Source organism: Tasmannia lanceolata, unplaced genomic scaffold (genome assembly GCF_043159265.1).
Source record: "Tasmannia lanceolata isolate RefF3 unplaced genomic scaffold, GAP_Taslan_0.1 ptg000015l, whole genome shotgun sequence".
NCBI classification, from domain to species: Eukaryota; Viridiplantae; Streptophyta; class Magnoliopsida; order Canellales; family Winteraceae; genus Tasmannia; species Tasmannia lanceolata.
In genome coordinates this window covers 53157763-53181265 of record NW_027518692.1, presented here as the reverse complement: position 1 = coordinate 53181265, position 23503 = coordinate 53157763, and the positions used below count along the sequence as shown (strand labels likewise).

The 23503-nt window shown below is 36.7% G+C and overlaps 1 protein-coding gene across 2 annotated transcripts; it reads left to right on the top strand.

Annotated features, from left to right (window-relative positions):
* Nucleotides 1-719: 719 nt before the first annotated feature.
* On the top strand, nucleotides 720-22978 carry LOC143892378 (actin-related protein 3-like). Of its 2 annotated transcripts, none has more exons than XM_077396969.1 (10): nucleotides 720-939; nucleotides 3957-4191; nucleotides 4293-4517; nucleotides 8303-8449; nucleotides 10977-11069; nucleotides 14428-14547; nucleotides 20029-20139; nucleotides 20234-20359; nucleotides 20439-20502; nucleotides 22370-22978. In XM_077396969.1, exons 1-10 carry the CDS (start codon nucleotides 890-892, stop codon nucleotides 22474-22476), a joined length of 1278 nt encoding a protein of 425 aa, XP_077253084.1. In that variant the 5' UTR covers nucleotides 720-889; the 3' UTR covers nucleotides 22477-22978. The 2 variants fall into 2 exon arrangements, with proteins under 2 accessions (XP_077253084.1, XP_077253083.1); XM_077396968.1 differs by having other exon boundaries at nucleotides 20439-20537.
* The last annotated feature ends 525 nt before the right edge of the window (nucleotides 22979-23503 follow it).

Here is a 23503-nt window from a genome sequence, read left to right as displayed (position 1 = left end):
CACCATAGGATGATCGAAACCGTCCATTAGATAGACCACATCCTAAATAGGTTGTGCCCAAAAAATCATTTCGATAGGTCTATCCTAATCCTCCGATCTATAGAGGGGGTTAAGACCAACCCTCTAACATTCAGATCGGAGGGTTAGGATCGACCTATGGAAATGATTTTTGGGGTACAACCTATTTAGGCTGTGGCCCATCTAATGGACGGTTTCAATCATCCTATGGTGTGGGCCACTACGGTACTTTAATAAAGTGAGGAGTGGCCTCATCAAAATAAAGTAGTGCTGATAACATTTCCCTCCTAATATCCATGATACTTTCGTTTGGGATTGTGGCGCCCTTCATTCTATCATCTTCCTTAATAAGGATTTGCTAGGCACCATCACAGGAAGGCATTTTGCAGACGGGCTGTTGCATTTGAGAGCAACCACCTCGGATGAATTAAATCAATAAGACAAAATCTGAGCCTGTGTGGCTGTTCTCACCCGCGAAATGCCTCACTTTGATGGTCCCTAGCAAATCCCTCCTTAATACTATCCCGTTGACATGAAATTTTTGGTCCATTTGAGATGGAAGCATGGGATGGCCTGACAGATGGACGGTCCTGATCACATAAAAGGTGGGACCCACTATGTAAGAATGGGCGTGCCAAGTTGTAAAACAATGAACAAATAGGTCTCACTCACGAAGCATTTGACAAAGAAGGAATAGAGAGAGAGAGTTGGGAGAGGAGAAAGAAGGCCCATGATTGTGATCCTTTGAGGGAGTGAGAGTTAGAAACTTGAAATGGATGGAATTGTTTTGAACCGACGATGAGCCCATCCCTTAAACAAAAAACCCTCTCGGATCTCAACAGCAGATCCACCCTCTTCCTCTTCCTCTCTCATGGATTCTGCCTCTTCTCGTCCCGCTGTAGTCATCGACAATGGAACTGGGTATCTCATCTTCTTCCTATTCTTAACCCGTTTATTGTTTTGGGTTTTAGCTCTTCTTTGTTTTTTGTTTTTAGGCCTTGTTTGGATTACAAGAAAAAACATTTTTTACTTGGGAAAATTTAGATTTAGAGGGAAATTATATGGTTATGGTTAATTTAGAGGAGGGACATCATCATAATTGAAGCTCCCTCTAAATAATAATTAAATTAGGTTGGTTCCAGTTATCTTTTTTCACAAAATTATTGCAATCCAAACTGGGACTTTGGGGATTTTTTTTTTCCCCTTCTAGGGCTTAGTTTTGTACTTCGTTTAATACAATTATGGGGTGAATGCCTGTTTGGATGTTATCTGATTGTTTTTTTTTTTTTTTTTTTTTGGCATTGGGTCCATTGCTATTTGAATTCGGCAATGGGACTTTTGTTACTGGAGGTTTTCTCTCTCTCTCTCTCTCTCTCTCTCTCTCTCTCTCTCTCTCTCTCTCTCTTTGATTAGATATTAATGATGCCCAGTTAATTGTCTTGACTGATTTTGTTTAAATTTCTCTTCTTTTTTCTTTTCTCACGACTTCTCTATTTGTAATTTTTTTTTTTCCACCGTGGTGATTATGTTTTCTCGCCCCTTTTCGGAGCTATATTTTCTCGCATGTAAATCCCTAGCCTCCTCGTGCGGTAGCCTTTATTTGGTTTGCCTTGAATGGAAAAATTCTCATTTGTAACCAATTACATTAAAAATAAAATAAAAATCTTTGACATGATCTCTGTTAGACTATATGTCCTAAAAGCCAATGTTTTGTAATATAACTTTGATTACAATATCGATTTCATAACTATTATTGGGCAATTAAAATGAATATGTAACATGCTTTATTAGTGAACACATGTTTTCCCTATGTAACAATGTAGGAATGTCATGCCCATGGACTCTCAGAACCTAATGGGTTAGGAGATATGTTTTTCTAGCTCATTAGACATAAAACGTTCACAATTGGGGTTGACACTGAACCTCTCTTCACGTACACAACTGTCATCATGCCTTGCCTCTCTACACACACAGTAGGGTGACTTATCTCGGTCATGTGCCTATTGTAGGATTTATCTAGAGCAATTATAAGAAGCATTGGGGTTGAGACTGAACCTCTCTTCCTCTACACAACTGTCATCAGACGTTGCCTCGATACACACAGTAGGGTGACTTATCTCAATGGTTCGAAATTTTTTCGTTGAATCAATAACGTTGTTGTTGTCTTCCTACAACTGCAACAGAACCACTATGGTTAGAAGCAACCAGAATGGGCATACTTTTTTTTATTCTATTGGGGAGAACTTTTGATGATTTTGTAGACACAACTTATTAGTCTAATAGGCATGAATTAATTGATGTTCTCAACATTCCTTACCTTTGGAATAAGGAAAATGAAGGATGCATTGAAGGCCTTTATAATACCCTACATTATGCCATTCACTATTACTTCTTAGAATTCTTGGAAGGAGCAAAGGGAGAAACCATCAACTAACTTTTTCCTTATCAAGGCTGAAGGCAGTCTTGCTTCTTCATCCTTAAAGAATTTTACCTTGAGAAGATTACTACCGTATTTAGCGCTTTGAGGTAACTAGGCAAGTCAACATAGATCCAAGGATATGATCTCCAATCAGAATGGAAATAAAAGCAAATTAACTTGTAACCAATTCCTCGGGATCTTTTTTGTATTCAAATTCCCGTCCATTCACATTTAATTTGCTAATGAGCTTTCTTCTTCCTTTGAAAGAGGCAGTGAAATGGAAGAAGCTAGAATTATGATCACCGGCAGCCATAAAACCATTGACCCTTGTCTCTAAAATATCTCTTCTTGATCATTAATTCTCATCGACTCATTCTTAATTTTATTTTGACTCATTCTTAATTCTTATCGACTCAAAACCGAGCCCTGTGTTTATTCTCATGCATCTTCCAAATTGCAAAGATTCCAAATTCTTCCGCAGAGTTACTTCTTTCTTTGATGCTTCCACCCAAAACTAAATAAATTCAATAGCAATATCATAAGATCATAATTACACAGCTTGCCAGTTGTAATGTCAAACAAAGCCCTGTAGGGTCCACCATTGAAGTTAACATGATGTTTCAATATTGACATAAAAAAATGATGTTTCAATATCATATGCATCGGCTTCTCTCTTGAAACCTTTACAATAAGTATAAACTATCATTTATCTAGATACAAAAGCACCAGAGTTAATCTCTGATTCATCTCCATCTAACTCCTTCACCCTTATTTAGAATTTCTCACAGAAATTTTGGTTCTGATCCGTACCCAGTAAGACCTTGATTCTTGCAACTACATATTTCGTCTAGTAGGGTCGATCTTTCTTTTAGAGGAGCTTATTTATGATTGGCTCTATCTCTTAATACTGTACACTCCGAATCGAACAAATCATCAGATTGTTTCTGGATTCACTAGTTGATGGAGGATAATAATCACAAGATTGCAACATCTTGAGCTCAAACACCATGCTCAACAAGCACTTCTTGCTGGATCACCCGGAACTACAACATCTCTCTTTCTCTCTCTCTCTCTCTCTCTCTCTCTCTCTCTCTCTCTCTCTCTCTCTCTCTCTCTCTCTCTTCCTTTTTTGGGCCATGGAAGCAAACCAAGGAGAAGCAGATGACATTTTGGTCATTTTTTGACAAAGATTTTAAGACACAACTGACAAACAAAGCTGGGTCTGACAGCTATTTTGTAGGGTTGGATATCAGCCCCCTTATAAAATATGACATGTTTTAACAACTCTTGTATTTAAGATCATATTTCTGTCCCGTTTCAGTGTCTGATTCACATAATTTTCATGGTTTAGTTTGTTTCATGTTATTAATAATCATCTCTTAATCACTTCGATTCAGAATATATTGAACAAACCACTCATTAATTTGTTTCACTGAAAACATCCTTGTTTCTAAGCACTTGTGCTCTAAATCTTTATCTTAGTTTCTTTTTTTACCCTAACAGATTTTCATTCTGCTAGGTATACCAAGATGGGATTTGCAGGCAATGTTGAGCCATGTTTCATTACCCCGACCGTCGTGGCCGTTAATGAATCCTTTTTGAATCAATCAAGGGGTTCTGCGAAGGGAAATTGGTTAGCTCAGCACAGTGCAGGTGTTATGGCTGATCTTGATTTCTTTATTGGAGAGGAGGCTATCTCAAGGTCTCGTTCTAGCACCACATACAATCTTAGCTACCCCATTCTTAATGGTCAGGTAAATATTTGCACCATGGAGATATGAGTGTGTTCTTCGTGGGAACTCTCTCAAACCTACTACCAAAAAAATACTCTCAAACCTAAACTACCCTTATGCAGGTGGAGAATTGGGACACGATGGAGAGATTCTGGCAGCAGTGTATTTTCAATTACTTGCGGTGTGACCCAGAGGACCATTATTTCCTTCTGACTGAGAGCCCTCTCACTGCTCCTGAAAATCGTGAATACACCGGAGAAATTATGTTTGAGACATTTAATGTCCCTGGACTTTATATAGCAGTGCAGCCTGTCCTTGCTCTTGCTGCTGGCTACACAACTTCCAAGGTTGGTAATTTTAACATTTAATAAATTTATCATCCTTCTCAAGAAATTTATGATTCAACTATGTTTGTTGCTAGAAGTTGTATTGCACGTGATAAGAGACTGTGAAGGCAAATCCTCTAAATAAGTTTTGTGATTGTAGATGTGAATCCTCTAAAATACAGCCATGGATTGGATACTTTCTTGAAATCGATAAGTTAATATTGCTAAATTTACCTTGTATTTGCGCTTGTTTTAAAAAACAGACTCGTGATCTAGGGGTTTTTTATGTTTTGGTGAGCAATCTTCATAGCTCATATCCCTGAAATACCATTATTTCAAGGGATTTCTTTGGCTGAAGATTTAAGAGAGACCAATTCACACAAGTCGAAAACTCTTTCTGATTGCTCACATGGATTAATCTGTTCAAACATCAAAAGGAGTATGCTTATATAGATTTCCTTGTGATGGAAACTAACCCCATTCTGTTATTTAAAGTCTATATACTATATTATCACAATTTGTCCAAGACAAGTGTACTTGTTGTGGCTATATTCCATCTTTTTATGAGGTCCTACTGCAAGTAGTGGGTCTCTCAAGTTTACATTAAATATGAGATCCGTTGAGTGAGTTAATTGTTCAGCATAAAAGATGCAGTTAGAACTTGGACTGCATAGCTCGAAGAAAGAAATTTTAGTAGTGATGGAAAATCTTGACTTGTTGCAAAAAGATATTCAATCAGGTAGCAGTGATCAGGTTACTTTTGGGTGATCTAAACAAGGCTATGGATAATATATGAGTGGAACTCCTTTGCTAGGTTTGTCATGACATGGCCTTTCCTATCTTCTGTTTTTTTATCTCCGAACTCTATTGCAATACTAAGTGGAAGTCTTCTTTAGAACACGATTGGATTTTCCTTATAATCTTTGCATGATCTTAATTATGAAAACTTTATTCTCCTGTGGATGGCATCATAGAAGATATTAGTCCAGTTAGTGTACATTTAACGAAATTGTTTTTTACTGAATTTTGGCCGAAATTTCGGTATTTTGGCCAAAATTCAGTTTCGGCTGGCTGAAACCGATACCGAAATTTTATACCTTGCACTTGAGTTCTGGATGATCTACAATTCTGGGGATCAATCATCTCTGACTCAGAGTAGCCGAGGTCGTTAACAACATTCCAATACTATATTAGAGAGTCTTGCACTTGAAATCTACCCATCATTGGTATATTGTGAAAGCCTTTGTATTCTCTTTCTGAGGCTTCTCTAAACTAGAGTTTTTCTTTACCTTCATTGGGACATATAAGTCTCCTCTAATACTAAAATCTGATCCTCATTAGCATGCAGTGGCTCATGTTCATCAGTTCCATATTAATTGCTCTAGGATCCATCATACTTGGAAGGTTTTTCTAGTCCAGGAACCTTATCCCTTCTCTTAATATTCCTGCCATCAGATCCAATTGAGAAACCATGGGGTAAGAAATCCTCCAACATAGATGTTCCTCATGAATGCCATACTTCCTTCACAACCTACTCAAAACCTTAGTTATAAATTCCGTTTCGTTCACTGTTTCGTTTTGGCGACAAGAACATAACGTTTCGATGTTTCATCCGTTTCATTCGGCATTTCGTTCGAAACTTTTCATTCCGCTACGATGATTGATTTTTTTAATATTTAAAAATATGAAAAATCTAAAAAATAAAAAATTGTTGAAAAGATATAAGGGACAATTAAATGAACCAAATATGTAAAAGATCCAACATTTACTCAAAGGAAAATCACTATCAACTGAAATGCCTGTGAAATGCCTGGGTTGACGAGTGCCTGACAAGATGAAAAAAAATTTAGAGACCAAATAATGAGATTTGTTTACCGGAGTTTTGGGATTTATTAATGTTAGACATGATAGAATTTATGAATTTTTAAAATTGGAAAAATACCCCATCGTTTGGAAATTAAGGTTTTGACCCAACCCGTTTTTTTCGAATTTTGTACTCGAACGGGAAAGTTGGCTTTTATCTTTTAGATTTGTCTCTTGAAACTACTTTTAATAGATCCAAATGGGGGGTATTCCCTTATTTACATGTAAATCTTAAGTAAATGGAGAATAGTAGTCCGTACGGAATTTTTTGACTGTAAACGAAACGGAATTGATTACTATACAAATAAGATGCTTTAGAAGTAGGATGGGATCTGATTGCAGATCTATCAAAATGATTTTATTCGGAAAAATGAGACACTTATATTTCTTTGACCACCAAAAGACTGCTCTTGATATGCTAACTTCCTTAATCTGATGAATCAGTTACTTCTCACTCTGTTCTGCCCCACAATATGAAAAATATAAGATAGTTATTCTATGAACAAGGAATCCAAATGTCAATCATCATTTTGGGTACGAGTATTTTTTTACATTCCCCCCCATATACAGGAGAACTGAAGGGTACAGTGGAAACTCTCAAATAGATAGGAAATAAATTTACTGATCATACATAAAAAATCGATGCTTAACTTGGCATCACTGCAGTAAGAATGGTCCGGTACGCAGGAGTACCACTCGACTGATTAGCATCTTATGTCTCCAATGTACCCTAATATGATGATTCCAATGAGTCTCTCTTGATCTCAATCTCGCTCTTGTATGCAAGGTTTTAAATTTCAGCTTCGGTTTCGGTTGCTATGAAAATGGAAACGTTCCAGTTTCAGTTGGGAATTCATTGGAACTCATGTAATACACTTGCGGTTTCGGTATTCGTTTCAGTCTCTCTCTCTCTCTCTCTCTATATATATATATATATATATATATATATATATATATATATATATGAGGAAAATGATTGTGAGCTTGAAGCTCATATTATAGCTTATATGAGCTTGAGGGCCCAAACATATGTGGGCCCACATTGTTAGGATGATCCAAAGCATTCATTTGAAAGGCCCTTACATAGATAGGGTGTGTACAAAAAATCGGCTCCATAGGATCATCCTAACCCATCCAAAAGTGGAGGGCAGAATGGACAGACACCGTTTGCCACAAATCTGCCCATTTTTGCCCTCCGCTTTTGGATGGGATAGGATGATCCAATGGAGCTGATTTTTGGTACACACCCTATCTATGATGGGGCCTTGCAAATGAATGGTTTGGAATTTGGATCACCACAAAAAATGTGGGACCCATGTGTTTGGGCCCTCAAGGTCATATAAGCTATATGAGCTTCAAGCTCACAATCATTTTCCTCTATATATATACATACTGCTAATACACTTGCGGTTTCGGTATTCGTTTCAGTTTCGGTATGCATTTCAATGGGGGTGGAAACAAAAAAAATCGGTGGTTTTGTGTGAATTTCGATCTAAATTTAAAACCAATGCTTGTAGGAGTTGTCTCAAATCCGCTTTCTTTCTCATTCCTCAGATGTACACTTTTGAGCCTTTCAGTTTCTCCCTTTGTTTTCATCGATAACTATAGAGCTTGGTATGATTATTGTATTTCAGCTCCTCTTATGCAGATTAAAATAAGCAATTAACTTCTCTGTTCTTTTGTTTTCTCATGAAACCTTCTGTTTCCTAATTCAATTAGCCAGCACCAAGAATTTCTTGTAATTTTGTTTTCATTTTCTTCCATAAAAGTGTGTACATAGACATGCATATGCGCGCGCACATACACACATATATGGATGCATGTATATATTTATATATATTTTTGAGTGCTTTCTTCCTGTGTTACATTTAATGTTTTGCCTTTCTCTCGGTAAATATTTGTTGGGGCGCTTGCATCTGATATAATCCAGTTCTGTTTCTCAGTGTGAAATGACGGGGGTTGTGGTTGATGTGGGAGATGGAGCTACTCATGTTGTACCGGTTGCAGATGGTTATGTTATTGGGAGCAGCATCAAGTCTATTCCTATTTCGGGGAAGGATGTAACTCTCTTTATTCAGCAGCTCTTGCGGGTATAATTTTATTGACTATCACCATTTAATTTCGTAAAGCCACTTCAGATTTTATGAGATCACTATTTTGGTCCTGCATGTACATTTAATCTTTGCATGGAAAATGCTATCCCGACATGCAATGTTGACGTGCTGATATGTTGACATGGTTGGTGCAGCTAGTCAGCATGTCAACATGATTAGTGCATTGAGAGTATTATTCATATTGTATATCTATTGAGCTCAGTCTTTTTCTGAAATGCTTTTGTTGTAAACGTAATTAGTGAGCGATAAGATGCCGACTTTTAATATGATTGATGGTTTGCATCTCAGAGGTGGAATAACTCTTAGAATAGTATTGTAATACTTTTTTTTTTCTGAGATTCTTACTTAAATTTCCTCCCATTCTTTTATACATTTTTAATTCCAATGATGCTCTATCTAGCAAAATATCTATAGTTTAAAATGACCAAATTGCTCCTGCTCAATCTAGAAAAATATACCTGATTTTCGAATGAATAAAATTAAGTTCCATGTATTTTCAGTTACACACATTTTTTGGTCTCTTAAAGGAAAACCCGCATAACCTGGATTTTTTTGGAAGGAGACTTCATATCTCCTTTTGTTCTTTCTTGTTTGTTGATTGGTCAAAACGACTAAAGGAGTAACATGTTTTAACCTTGTTTGCTCATTCTGAACGATACATGTACCGTCTTTGTTTCATTTTTGTTGATAAGATGACTAGTGATTGGTCACTTTTATTTGGTTCAACATGATGACTCATCCATTTTTTCCCCATCTGCAACATGATGCATTCTTTATCTCTAGCTATGGTGTGATAAAGAAAAGGGAGGAAAAACAAAAAAAATAATGGAATAAACACCTCTTCACACTGCTCTCGAACAATGCATCTATAAACCAACACAAAGGGTGAGAATCATTACCTTTGATCTTACAACCTCCAGTTAACAATCAAAAAAAGGATTTCCAAAAAAATGAGAAATGTTCAAGTGAAAATTCCTAGGCGCTATAATGTTCAATCTCCCATTGTCTATAATACATAAGAAAATAAAAAAATGATGGTGCAAGTGAATATAATATGCATAAGTTATTCACAACTTAGATATGGGTGATATCAACATCCACAAAGGATAAGACAGAAACAAGCTATGGAGAAACTAAACTATATTCTAAAGATATATTGCCTATCAGAAATAAAATAATATCTGTAACGTAAACATTATCTTAGATTGGCAACTATCACCTGTACCTGAAGTCCTAGAATATCTGCAGCCCAAGCAAATGGAAGGACAGAATTAGAAGCAAAACCTTCTTTTCTTGTGGGATCAGTCCGCTCCATGACACACATAACACCTAGGACCTTAAGGAATTGGTCACTTCCACGATTTCCCTCCCTTGGAGATCTTCCTTATGGGCTTCCTTTGTTTCCCTTTGGCTTATGTTGCCCTTTTCCAACCAATGTGCTCATATGGTTTCCTGGTCTGAACTTGCTTGTGTAACATGTTCTCTTCTCTTGATTACAGAAACTTTAATGAAGAAGCTATCTGCCGCAGAAGGTGCTCCTCCATCTGAAGGAGTTACCAATGGGTTTATGTACTATAAACTTGTGATCAAGGTCTTACATTTCAGTTTCCGTTTCGGTCTGCACAGAAACGGAAACATTATGGTTTTAGTAGAAATCTTGTAAAATCGCGGAAACGTATGAAAACATATGCAAATGATGAAATTTTAAGACAAAACTTTGGGAAATGCTAGAATAAGCTCAAACACATACTTAAAATCCATCATATATGCAAGAAAGCCATCCAAAATGGCTTAATCACATCGAACACCTAATGACATGTGTTTTCACACATGTCTGGAATAATAAAGTCGATAAAAAGGTATAATGTAATGAAGTATAAGAAAGTACTATGACCGGTCTCTCCTCAAAGGACCCCAACTCTATGACAATACCACATAGAGTTACGAGGTATTATTGGTCCCATGCCAGTGTGACATCCCATGCATAAGATACGGTTACTTTGCTGTGCAATTCAATGATGTTGCCTACCAAATATCATTTTCAACATTAATGAAATGAAATGAAAAGCAAAATCATAATATATTTCTATTTTTGTTGTTCCAACCACTTCCGTCGAATTTCAAGAATTTCGGCTGAATTTGAGTCGAAATTTTGGGAATTTCGATGGAAATACTGGCGTTGAAGGATCCATTTCAAAATAATAATAATAATAATAATAATAATGTGAAAGGAATTTCGGCGAGGATGGAAATAGAAAATTTTCAGTCGTTTCAGAGAAATTTCAAGAAAATTTAAAACCATGCTTGTGGTACTTAAAAGAGTTTTTCCTAAAAAAGCTTGTTGCATTTTTAACTTGGATGTTAATTTAATTTCTCAATCAGAGCCATATGAAGTAATAAAGAATGCATAGCAGTGTTGAAAACCACAACCGCTGTTCTTGAGAATGTAACTCTGATTATCTGTTCATGATTGTGCACACTTTGACATTTTTTTTTCATATAGGAAAGAGGAGAGCATATACCGCCAGAAGACTCTTTTGAAGTAGCTCGAAAGGTGAAAGAAATGTATTGTTACACTTGTTCAGACATCGTGAAGGTAACATTTTATTCTCAGAAATAAACTATTGAAGGGAAGTCTTCCTTTCTGTTTGCGGGAAATGCCCTTTCTCTTTTGTTGTTCTTTCAATGTGCCATCTAGCACAACTCTTTCTAATTCAGCATGTGCTTGTAAGAAATAAGGATATCGGATCCTCCACAACGAATTGTCATATAGTAATTAACAGTTATTGTTTGGTTAATCAATATACAGTCCATGCTGGTTTCTGTCATTTGGACACTGACATGAAAATCTACTTACAAGGGGTTTCAGAATGGCCACTTCCTTCTAATGGAGTAGTCAATGTTTAGTTCCCCTACATCTGTCTGTTTTGTTAACTCTGATTGTGTGAATATCTGGGGTGTGACCTTTTTGTCTCTATTATCAGACAAATTCAACGCCAGCTGGCTGTCACCCACTTAGTACAGCAGAGACCAGTGGCTTGGAAATGGCCTTTGGCATGCTTATATAGCATTATAGCCTTCAAAGGTGGTACTTATGACATTGTTTTCCAAAGAAAGGCATGCTTATATAGCCTTCAAAGGTGGTAGTTAAGTAACCCCAAGGGCCTGCCCTTGCAACTTAAAAGTATTAGTCTATTGGTGGTAGGAGATGCTCATGTAGGAAGTTCTAGTTCAGTTAGGAATTCAAATTCATTTTGAGTTGGTACATGTGTTCTATTATAATTAGTGGATTAAGTCTTGGGTCCAAGTTTTATTTTGTCCATAAATGTAAGGACTTTGGCCACTTTTGAGAACACAATACAGAATAAAGAAGAATGAAGATTTGCTCCTAAGCTTGGATGAACCGTTGCTCAGGAAAAGACCCCAAGGGTTAATCTCTTTCTCCGCCCTTTTTTTATTTCTTTTCAGGGAGAACCCGTAGCGAATTTGGGAGAACTTGATAACACTTTTGATGATACAAACTGGAGCTTTGTTCGTAGAATCCGAACATCAAAGGTAAGAGTAGTTATGAAAAAGATGCAATTAAGTAAGGCTATGGGGCCTGGCGGTATTCCTATTGAGACTTGGAGATGCTTGGGTGATGTGAGTTTGGTTTGGTTAACTAGATTATTTAACAATATTTTGAAGACTAAGAAGATGCCTGATGAGTGGAGGAAAAGTACATTAGTACCTATTTATAAGAATAAAGGGGTATTCAGAGTTGCACCAAGTTAGAGTTATGGAGAACTACTTTGGAATTCAAAGGTTTTAGACTGAGCAGGACTAAAACAGAGTATATGGAGTGTAACTTTAGTAATGTAAGGAGGTGGGGCGAGGATGTAACAAATATGACTGGACAGGAGGTACCTTAGAGGGATATCTTTCTCTATCTTGGTTCAATCCTACTTAAGGAAGGAGAGATTGAAGAGGATGTTAACCACAAAATAAGAGCAAGTTGGTTGAAGTGGAAGCATGCTTCAGGAGTTCTGTGCAACCGTAAAATACCTACCAAGTTGAAGGGAAAGTTTTATAAGACAGTTGTGAGGCTAGCCATGCTGTACGGCTCATAATGTTGGGCCACCAAGAAGCAGCATGTGCATAAGATGAGTGTAGCGGAGATGCGAATGTTTAGATGGATGTGCGGCCACACAAGGTTAGATCGAATTAAAAATGAAGACATCCGTGAAAAGGTGGGGGTGACACCAATTGAGGAGAAGATGAGAGAGCACCACTTAAGATGGTTTGGGCATATCCAACACAGGCCTTTGGATGCTCCAGTGAGAAGAAGTGACTCGTGCCAAGTTGATGGAGTAAAAAGAGGTAGGGGCAGACCAAAAATAACTTGGGTAGAAACAGTGAGGAAAGACTTGAGGGCTAGGAATATAACAAAGAACATGACCTTTGATAGGATAGAATGAAAGAAAATGATCCAGGTAGATGAACCCAACTAGTGTCAGGATTAGAGTTAGTCAATTTGAGCTGGGTAGATCCTTTCACCTTCTTCATGAAAATTTTCTAAAGGATTCATTAGCCGACCCCAACTAGTTTGGGACAAAGGCTTAGTTGAGTTGAGTTGAGTTGAGTTCTTTTCTTTGAACTTTCTCTTTGATTTCTTGATTTAACCCTCTTTGCTTTCAGTTCTTCATCTCTATTTATTATTCTTGATCCCTGTGCCCCTTAGTCTCACTAAAAACCTTTGTCCACACCTTCCTGACATATGTCTACAACTTCCTGGCTGGCATACGTCTGCACATTTACAGCATACTTCTGCACTTTTCTAAACCCACTCTAAACCTAGTAGAAATATTTTTCCAATCTAATCGCATATTTTTGGATCCTAAACCCTAATATTCACCCTTAACGCTCATTCCATAGATTCGTCCTACATCAACCCGATATCAAAGCTGCATGTATAGTGATCTTTCCATACCCTTCTTTCATTAGTTATATATCCCATATATATTAGGCCTTTCACTCCTACATCTATCATCAACATGAAATATGGGACTCAGATAATAGTTGGAAGATGGTTATAAAAATAAATCCTGATATTGTTCTCTCAAGCTTTTTGCTTTACATTCTTCACAAATGAATGCTTAATTTTTGGTTGCTTTGCAGCCTCTGTTCTGTATCCGAAGGGGTTCATTGGCTGTTAGAAAACTCAATCTTGGAAATATTTGACTTAAGTGCACAGCCAGCTCACAACTTCAAACACATTCCATGAAAAGCAATAATGTGGTGGACTTTATCCTAATTCCTAAGAAGTTGATAGTACTGAGATTCATCTCTAGCAATGGGTCCCGATTTTGATGTTTATTATTTTTTGTTATATGTATTTTTCTTTCTTGGGCTTGCTGTTTGTTTCCCATCTTCGCTGGCATTTCTGTTTTTCAGCTCGATTCATTTTCTGTTTTTCTCTCTCTCAATAAAGTTTCTGTTGTTTCACAAAAAAAAGAAGGAAAAAACTCAAAGCTAATATAAAAGCTAACAAGCTTCCAAGCATGGGCAGTATAACATTCTAATGATATGGAATGACAACCCCATGTTGTAAATTTCTGTTGTACTTCGTTTCGATTTTAAATAAAGTTCTGTACAAACTAATAAAAAAAGAAAATAAGCACGGGGTTCATCTATTCATGTATGGGCTCTTTGTTTGTCAGTTGATGAGATTCCAAGTAAAAGTTTAGTTCTACATTCGTTTGATTCCATGGAATCTTATTTAATAGATTAATATGTTACTTGTTTATTTGTTAACATTATTCCTCCAAATCTGTTTGTGCTATCACTATTGTTGAAACCAAATTCTACAAAAGAGCACAATAAATATCAATCTGCATATTTGCTGCTATCATTTTATTTTATGCAAGAATATATTTACTAAAACTTACTGATCATCATTTCATTAATGGTCTCAGGAGTATAATAAGCATGATCGAGAACCATCGAAGTACATCAAGCAATGGTCCGGTGTTAAGCCAAAGACTGGAGCTCCATACTCTTGTGACATCGGCTACGAACGCTTTCTTGGTCCTGAGGTTTGGGTTTGTCTCTACTGTACCGTATTGATCTCAAATAATCTATTTTTATTCTCTAGATTGAGTAACAGCTTCAACATTTGTCCACACAACTAATATTAACTGAAGTTTAGTTTAGGTGATTTAACGTCACGTTTTCAAGCAATGTAAAAGATGAGGACATTTTTATCAAAATATTGAATTATTAGTTTCTCATGACAATACAGATTAAGTTTCTTTGCTAAACACTTCTGTTTCTCAACAAGTAGCTCCACTGTGAAGTTTTTATCGTAACTGGTGGAAAAAAGAATTCAATCAAAGTAAATATTTCAAATTAAGTATTCAACTAAAAGTAAATAAAATGTGCAAAATTTAGGACCCATACTACAGCCTTCGAGCATTGATATGGATAAAGTTAAAGAAACTAATGCAATTTTGTCAACTATGACCTGGAAGTTTCTAAATTCATGCATACATGTCCGTACTCTCTATTGATATGCTGGCATTACTAGACACAACCCTGGTTTTAAATTCACACTGATATTGACACGAAATGACCAAAATGTTTCCTTTTTCATCCCCACCAAAACTGAAACCAAAACGACTGAAATGCATAAACCCAAATTTTGTGGAATAGTGATATAATATATCAGTATTTATTACATAACTATATTTATACGAATTGCATGTGAGATGTGTACATGTATTATGTATAAATATTTAAATGAATTACATGTGAAATTTGGTATGTGCTAAGTTGTCAAACATGTGCAATAGTGCATGTGATGCAAGACAATTGAAGGACGGACTAATGCTTCGCTCTGATACTGAATCTGATGCAGAATGATCGACGGAGGGACTAATGCTTCCCTCTGATGCCAAACTAATGTAGGATAAATCTATGGAAGGGAATATGTTTGCTGATTTTAATCACAGATTGAGGAGTTTAGGGCAGATTCTTGAAGCCTTTTGAGTTTCAAAAAAAAAATGAGAAATCTGGATGATTTAGGGATACAGGAAATTTTTTCGAGAATAGGAGACAAAAGATAAGAGTGTAAGTAGGGTTTTGGATCCTAAAATATGTGATTGGATTGGAAAAATATTTCTAGTATGTTTCGGGTAGGTTTAAAATGGTGCAAACGTATGCCGGGAAGGTGTAGACGTATGGTGGAAAGCTGCAGATATATGCAAGGAAGGTGCAGATATATGTTGCGAAGGTGCAGACATACGCCAGAAAGGTGCATGCAACTATTTGTGGCAGAACTAATAGGCGCAATGATCAATAAATAATATGTAGAGATCAAGAACTGTAAAAGAAAAAATAAGCAATGAGAAAGAGAAAAAATACCTAGATTCTTTTTATTGTACAACCATAACATAACAATCTATATCTCTCCCATCCCTGTGAAGTTCTGGGTGAGATTTGCTTCATTAGAAACTAGACATTCATGGCATCTAAATAGAACTTAATTTTGCTTGATTCGGTATTAAAATGACTAAGATTCACTTATTTAAAGTCAGACTTGATAATCTGTCCTGAAATTCTATTGTACAACCATAATAGAACAATCCATATATATCCCATCCCTCTGAATTTTGAGGTGAGATCTGTTTCATTGGCAACTATACGTTCAGAGCTTATAAATAGAGTTGAAGTTTTCTTGTTTTGGTATTAAAATCAGTGTTTAAAAACTCGTTGACTTTACTCAGAACTCGTCTGAGTCGACTCCCTTTTACCTTGGCCGTGTTCCGCATTGCACCGCATCCGCATTCCGCGTTTTGCCCTACAAAGTCAATAAAAATTCCTTTGACTATCCCGAGTTATGACTGCGCCAATCGTGTCAACTGCATTCGCTTCTGCTCCGAGTTGACAAGGATTTTTCTTAATCGCGTTCCACGTCACATTCGCATTTTTTAACACTGATTAAAATGACAAAAATATGCCTATGTAAAGTCAGAATTTGTACTGAAATCCTATTGTCCAACCATAATAGAACAGACCATATCTATCCCATCCCTCTGAATTTCGGGTGAGGTTTGTTTCATTGGAAACTGTACGTGCATAGCATACAAATAGATATTGCTGGATTTGGTTTTAAAATGACTAGGATATATATATTTAAAGTCAGAACTAAGAATCTATCCTAAAATCCTTTATTCATTTAGGCCTTTTATCGAACATGTAATATGCCAACCTAGTACTCATTCCCTATGCCAACCTAGTACTCATTCTCTATCAATGGGCAATTAAACAGAAACTTATAATGCATAGATTAGTCACCTATCACTTTAAACTTGCTGCAAGAGCAATATTTCCTATACTGGTCTTTTTCTTTTTCTTTGTTTTCTTTTCTTTTCTTCCTCTTAGTAAAGATAGGTAGCTCCAAGTATTTTTACGATTTTTTATTTTATTTCCTTTTTCTTCGTTCTCTTTCTTCGTAGAGACAGGTGGCTCCGAGCTTTTTCTAGGGTTTTCCACACCCTTGTGTAAGAGACAAGTAACTCCAAGTACCTTCTAGGATTCTCCACACACTTGTGGTTGAGATAAGTAGCTCCAAGTACCTTCAGGGGTCTCCCCACAATTGTGGTAGAGACAAGTAGCTCCAAGTGCGTTCTAGGATTTTCAACAGTTTGGCCTCCAAACATGGGCCTCCCTATGGGCAGTCCATTGAGCTCCAAGGTCCGCGGGCAAAAACATATGCAAGGCCCAAAGGCCAAAAACAAGTCTTTAACTTTTCTTGTCCAAAGTTTTATTCAGGTTTTGAATTCCTCGCTAATTTCTTTTTCTTATAATACAAGGATTTAGTTTTGCTAAGATTCAATTTCTCTTAAAAATGCGCACAATTTGACTCTTGCTATGGCATACACACAGCAGGTACACATCTTAGCCTAGACCATTCTTAACAAACATGCACATGCTCTACCCGAGATAGATTCTAGACTTCACACCTTAAACCCTTTTTTTACCCATATCAACACTATCTGTGCTGTCTATAACCCCCACCATATCCTCACCCCTCGGGACATTTTGTAGGCCATACTAGTTAGATTTGATATATCTGATTACTGGGACAAATTTATCGTTGAAGATTGATTTTTTTTTCACATTGATTAGTTACTTCTTGTTTGGACTTATAGTATGAAACATGGTATGGGTAAATTAATTTCTATTGATGATTGAAAATTTGAAATTTCCAGCCTAGAATTCCTTTAAAACCCTTCTGTTGATTTTGATTATTCATGTTATGTTCATGCTGGTTTGAAGTTTCATGTTGCTGTTATAATTGAATTAGGTTAGGACACTTTTATTGCTCCTAAATTCTCAGAAGTCAACCTGCTAACCCTAGGTTTGTTCTAAGTTATAGAAATTCTCACACTGCAATTCAACTTTAAATTAAGAGCAGAACAGTCCACGAAGAACACTACTATCCAAGCAAATTGACATCAATTTGAACTCGATACAATGGCCCATGAAATGGAGCAGCAGTTCACACATGAAGACAACAATATTTCCCAAAGGCACTGCTAGTACACAAAGGCAAGACTATCAACATGAAGTCAGCACATGCCTTACGAAGACGCATCAATCCTCAAGAACTCGAGACAATAGCCCATGAAATGGAGCAGCAGTTCACACACGAAGACAACAATATTTCCAAAGGCACTGCTAGTACACAAAGGCAAGACAATCAACATGAAGGCAGCACATGCCTTATAAAGACGCATCAATCCTCAAGAAAACACAACAGTCCACAAGCATAGTTTTAAATTTCTTCCAAAATATCTGAAATTTCGGATTTCAGTTGGGTCTGAATCCAAAATTTATTTCCCAAATTTCGGCCGAAATTTCGAGAAGTTCAATTTTTTTTTTTAAAATAATATATTTACGGAATTTCGGTCGAAATTACCGAAATGATTAATTAATTAATTTTTACTGGATTTCAGCCAAGGCCGAATTGGGACCGAAACTGAAATTTAAATCCATGTCCCACAAGTAGGCACAATTGTCCCCATAGAGCCACAGAAATACACAAGAAGAGTTACCTTCCCATAAACGCACAACAATCCACAGTTACAAGAATCCATACAGAGGATGGCAGTCCATAAAAAAAGAAGATCCTCCACCTATAGGCACATCAGCTCATTCTCAGGAACAACAATCCAAAATTACACTCATATATCAACACAAAGAAGAGTTCACACTCCATGCATAGTAACACTATAGTCCAATCTTCATCGAACCAACTTCATAGCAGTTATATCCTCTTTGAAGTTTGAACTAACACCGAAATGAGGATTAGATTGATTCGAACACACTAGGGCACATCCAACACAAAGGACCCCATGGGATGTCTATGCCCATAAGAAAAAGGAAATCCCCAGGCTTTCAAGAAGAAAGAATGATATGGAAAAGAAGAAATAAGAAACTAGGGTTTCGAATGGATGGGATTGAAGCATTAGGTTAGAAATTCAAATATGGCTAGGATAAGGAATTTTCACACAAATAGGGTTTCGGAATTAAGATGGGGAGCAACTTGCATAAGATTTTTTTGTAGGTGAGGCTTCAAATAAGATTAGGGCTAGGATTTTTTATTTTTATTTTTTGAATGGCTAAATTAGGGCTAGGATTTTAAATAGGTTTATGGCTATGGTTTTGAATGAATTAGGGCTCGTATTGATTTATGACGGGTTAAGTCTCGAATGGTTGAGGGATGGAGATATGGTTTTGTGATGAGATCAAGGCTACTAATTGATGATTGTGAAATTAGGGTTTAGGGATTGGATACAAGATCGAAGGCAATAAGCCATAGGGCTGTTCAAGAAGAGAATAATCAATAATGAAGAAGTTAGGTGTTAGAGTGATTTCCATATCCAAAAAATGGTTTTGGAGTGATGAACACACCTCCCAATTCTTGTTCAAGATCAACCATGCTTTGATATCATGTTAAGCTTTTAATAATTCACCCACAATTGCATGGAAGAAAAGGAAGAAGAAAGAAGAGAAGGGAAAAATTTATGGAGGTTGTGGAGATTCTAACTCCAACCCCACGATCACTAGTATATATAGATGTGAAGTTCAGTAATTACATAAAATGCCATTAAAGAGCCAATTATTGGTGGGCTTCTTTCTACTAACGTAAAAAAACATAAAATTAAGTGACAGAATTACACTAAAACATAAATATAGATCATCCTAAACTAACTACACTCTTCACGCACTAGATTGGATATTATGTTAAATGGGTGAGCATGTATCGTGCACCAGAGACCTGTTACTATTCTACCCTGTACATTCTAACCACTAGGCTACATGACTTGACCTCGAGATTAGAGGTTATTTGCATTAGCAAAACAATTGCTCTTTATTAGGCTAACCTCCATTTTTTTCTGCAAATTTTTAATGTGACACTGCCATTTTCAGTTACTTCTGTGCATGCTCTGGTTTGCTTCTCTGTTATTCTCTATGGCTGAATTTTATAGTAATGATAATGGTACTTGCAGGTTTTCTTTCATCCCGAGATTTACAGTAGCGATTTTTCTACCCCATTGCCGGCTGTAATTGACAAGTGTATTCAGTCATCACCAATTGATACTAGGAGGGCTCTTTATAAGGTAAAGAGTGAGAATTAGGATGTTATTTTCAACATAGTTTCAATCTTTGTTGTTTTATTTTCCATCAGTTTCTGATTTGAAATAATTCTCTCAGAATATAGTATTGTCTGGAGGATCAACCATGTTCAAGGACTTCCATAGAAGGTTGCAGCGGGATTTAAAAAAGATAGTAGATGCTAGGCTTGATGCTGCTGATGCCGCACGTGGTGGAGATGTGAAAGTGGGAAATTCTTCTTAAAATCTTTTGGTTTTTCCGTATGTGTACTAAGAGCTGACTGTGAGATTCTTTTTCCTTCCAGTCTCATCCAGTGGAAGTCAATGTGATCAGCCATCCTATTCAGAGGTTTGCAGTTTGGTTTGGAGGTTCGGTTCTTGCATCAACACCTGAATTCTATGCGGTATTTTTTTTTTGCCTTTAATTGTATACTGATATTGATTTTTTTGCTGTTTACTGAATAGTTAAATGATCTGTGGTAGAAACTAGAAACTTGCATTAGTGATAGATATTTGGATTTTGGACAACATAAAACCCGAAACCTAAACTACGAAGAAAACAACTATTTAAGTCACGGACCTGACCTTTAACACTAAGGGGCTGTTTGGATACGCGGATTTTAGAATCCAGGTTTTTAGTTTGAAAACAGTGTAAAAGATGGTTCATGATCAGGCTGCTGTATGCTGTCCTGACAGCATTTCTTGGATTTTAAGTGAGAAATTCAGGTTTAAAAAATCTCACCTGCATCCTGAGATTTCTAAAACCTGGAAATATGGGAGGATCTGCTACTATCTTGCTGACGGAAAGAAGGGCGAGAAGTCAAAAACGACGGCTGGTTCGCTTCTTCTCTTGTCTCTTAGCTACAATTTTGAAGAAATCCCGGATTCTAAAATCCGCGTATCCAATGGCCCCTTATTGATATTGTTGAAATGTGGGAGTCATGATGAAGGCTGAAACCCCACACCTATTTAAGAACTTGAAAGGTAGAAAGCTCAGAGCCGATTAACAGAGTTTTGGGTGCCATGGATGCTTTACAATGGCGTCCTTTTTCTTCGTTCAGTGTTGTGGTTGTCTATGTTTTTTTTTTTTTTTGAATGGTGAATATTGTGGTTGTCTATGTTCGTTTGTCTTACTCTAGAACATAATTTGTTCTAATTTAGAGTACTTTATCTTTAAAAAAAAAAAAATCCTTTCTTCAGAAACACCAGGACTGTAACCCCACAAATGTTGCATTAGCTACTAAATATGCCGTCTACTTTCCCTGTAGAAGTATGTGTGTGATTATCCAGGCTGAAAATTCAACTGATCATGTATATCCTTTACGGTGCTTTATCTTGTCTATGAATGTCTGGTTGGATGCTTTCTTCGGTGCTATTTTAACTAGCTCATCCGAGTCATATTCTATCCAGACTTTCTGCCAACCATATCAAATGCAAAAGCTCAACCCCATTTATAATTTTATGATATTTACAGATTACTTAATGTCATTCCTAGGTTCACTGAGAATCTAAGAAAAGAATTACCCATTTCCTCACAGGCTACTTGATTGTACTTCTTCCATGTGGGACCAGCTGCAAGGACCATGATTGGATTTCTTTCATCAGCTTTCTCCAAGAAAAATCGAAACATAATCAACTTGAATTCAGCACAGATATTTGAAATAGTGAAACAATTGATTTGTTATCTCATGTCTGCTTTTCATAAAAAACGACATTAAGTGGGGGGATTCTTCAAACGAGATACTTTGTATGCCATCTTCACTTTGGTTTATCCAACTAAAAAATATAGGGTAAAATTACCTTATGGATATGCAGACATTGCACTTTGTGATCTCCAAACTTACAACTTTGGGAGGCCCTAAACTTGCAGTTCCCTAGCTTTAGAAATCTCTGTTAACCCGCTTTTCAATTGTTTGACTTGGAATCTCAGATTTTTAACTTGCCACTGAAGTCTTTTGTAGGCTTCTCTCACCCGCATAAAATGATTAGTTAAAAGAAACACAAAATCTTAAGAAAAGAACACTATTATTTCTGTTCTTATGTTCATTGTTGTTTGTTGTCTTGTATATTTAGCGTCATTGGTGCTATGATTTTTGCACTTTCCGTTGTTATGATCACCTACAATCACAATTATAAACTAGTGGTTGTCTTTAATTGTATCATATGTTGAGCGCCCGATACATAGTACAGTGTGATTGTTTTGAAATCAAAGCTGAAACTATTGGCTTCTTTGCAGGCTTGCCATACAAAAGCAGAATACGAAGAATACGGAGCAAGCATATGCCGTACAAATCCCGTCTTCAAAGGGATGTACTGAAACCCCTTGGTGTACACTTCCCATGATCTTTCATCCCCCTTGGACGTGCCTCTATTCAATTTCAGGTTCATCTGATTGTGCTTCTGTATCAAAAAAATTGCCCTTTTAGAGCTGTATAATAGATTGTAGTCCCAGCTGCAGGCAATGGGATTATACTTTAATTTTCAGGGTATTCTTTTAGTGAAATAGGTCTTTTAGCCATAGCCAACAGGGTGCTGCCACTTGTACACCAGGCAGCAAATTTAGGGAGGAGAAGCATTGTCTAGTGAGGAAGTAGCTGAGCTGGATGGTCTTTTAGCATTCAGCTTAGTTGAGCTGAATAATGTATATTTTTTTTTTGTAGTGATTATTATTCCATTAGGAATGTTATTCCTGACAAAAAAAAGAGAAGCCAAGTTTAATTTCCTTGGCCCTCACTGTTTTGCAGACTATATATGTTAGATCATTTGGCTTGCTTCTTGTTTTAGAATCTCTGTCTCTGATCTAATCAATGTTCAAAGTCTCTGGTTTTGTTGTGGAATTCCCACATGGATTGTAATGTAGATACCAATATTGTGGGCACACTTGGACCATGTTTGGCAACCACATGGTTTCGTGCCACGTGTCATGATCAGGTTTAACCCCCATCAGGTGGAATAAGAATTCATGAATCCAAAATAGGTCGGAACCGAAGTGTAAATTTTAAAATTTCAGGAAATTGATAGATGTGTGTCAAACCATAGAAAAAGAAACTCGAGGAAAAAAAAAAACCATAGAGTGGTTTCGTAGGCCCCGTTTGGATACCTCCTATTTTGTATTTGGATTTGGATTTGGAATTGAGTTTTGAATACAAAATGAATAGATCTGCCAACTCATGTTGAGGGAGAGAGAGAGAGAGGGAAGGGGTACTTCCTAGTGGAGGGGAGGGGAGAGGTTGAGGAGCAAAGAGGGTGAAAGAAGCTGCCATATCTGTCGATTTCCATTTACTTATTTCCACAGCATATATGGAAATCTGATTTTTTTCACTGATTTGGAAATCTATGGGTTTGATTCGGATCCAAATCACAATGCAAA

Excerpts from the sequence above, each read along its gene's own strand:
- LOC143892378 (XM_077396968.1), top strand. The coding sequence starts at position 890 with ATGGATTCTGCCTCTTCTCGTCCCGCTGTAGTCATCGACAATGGAACT. Across the intron at positions 14,548-20,028 it reads AACGCTTTCTTGGTCCTGAG|GTTTTCTTTCATCCCGAGAT; the intron begins GTTTGGGTTTGT and ends TGGTACTTGCAG. Across the intron at positions 20,140-20,233 it reads CTAGGAGGGCTCTTTATAAG|AATATAGTATTGTCTGGAGG; the intron begins GTAAAGAGTGAG and ends TAATTCTCTCAG.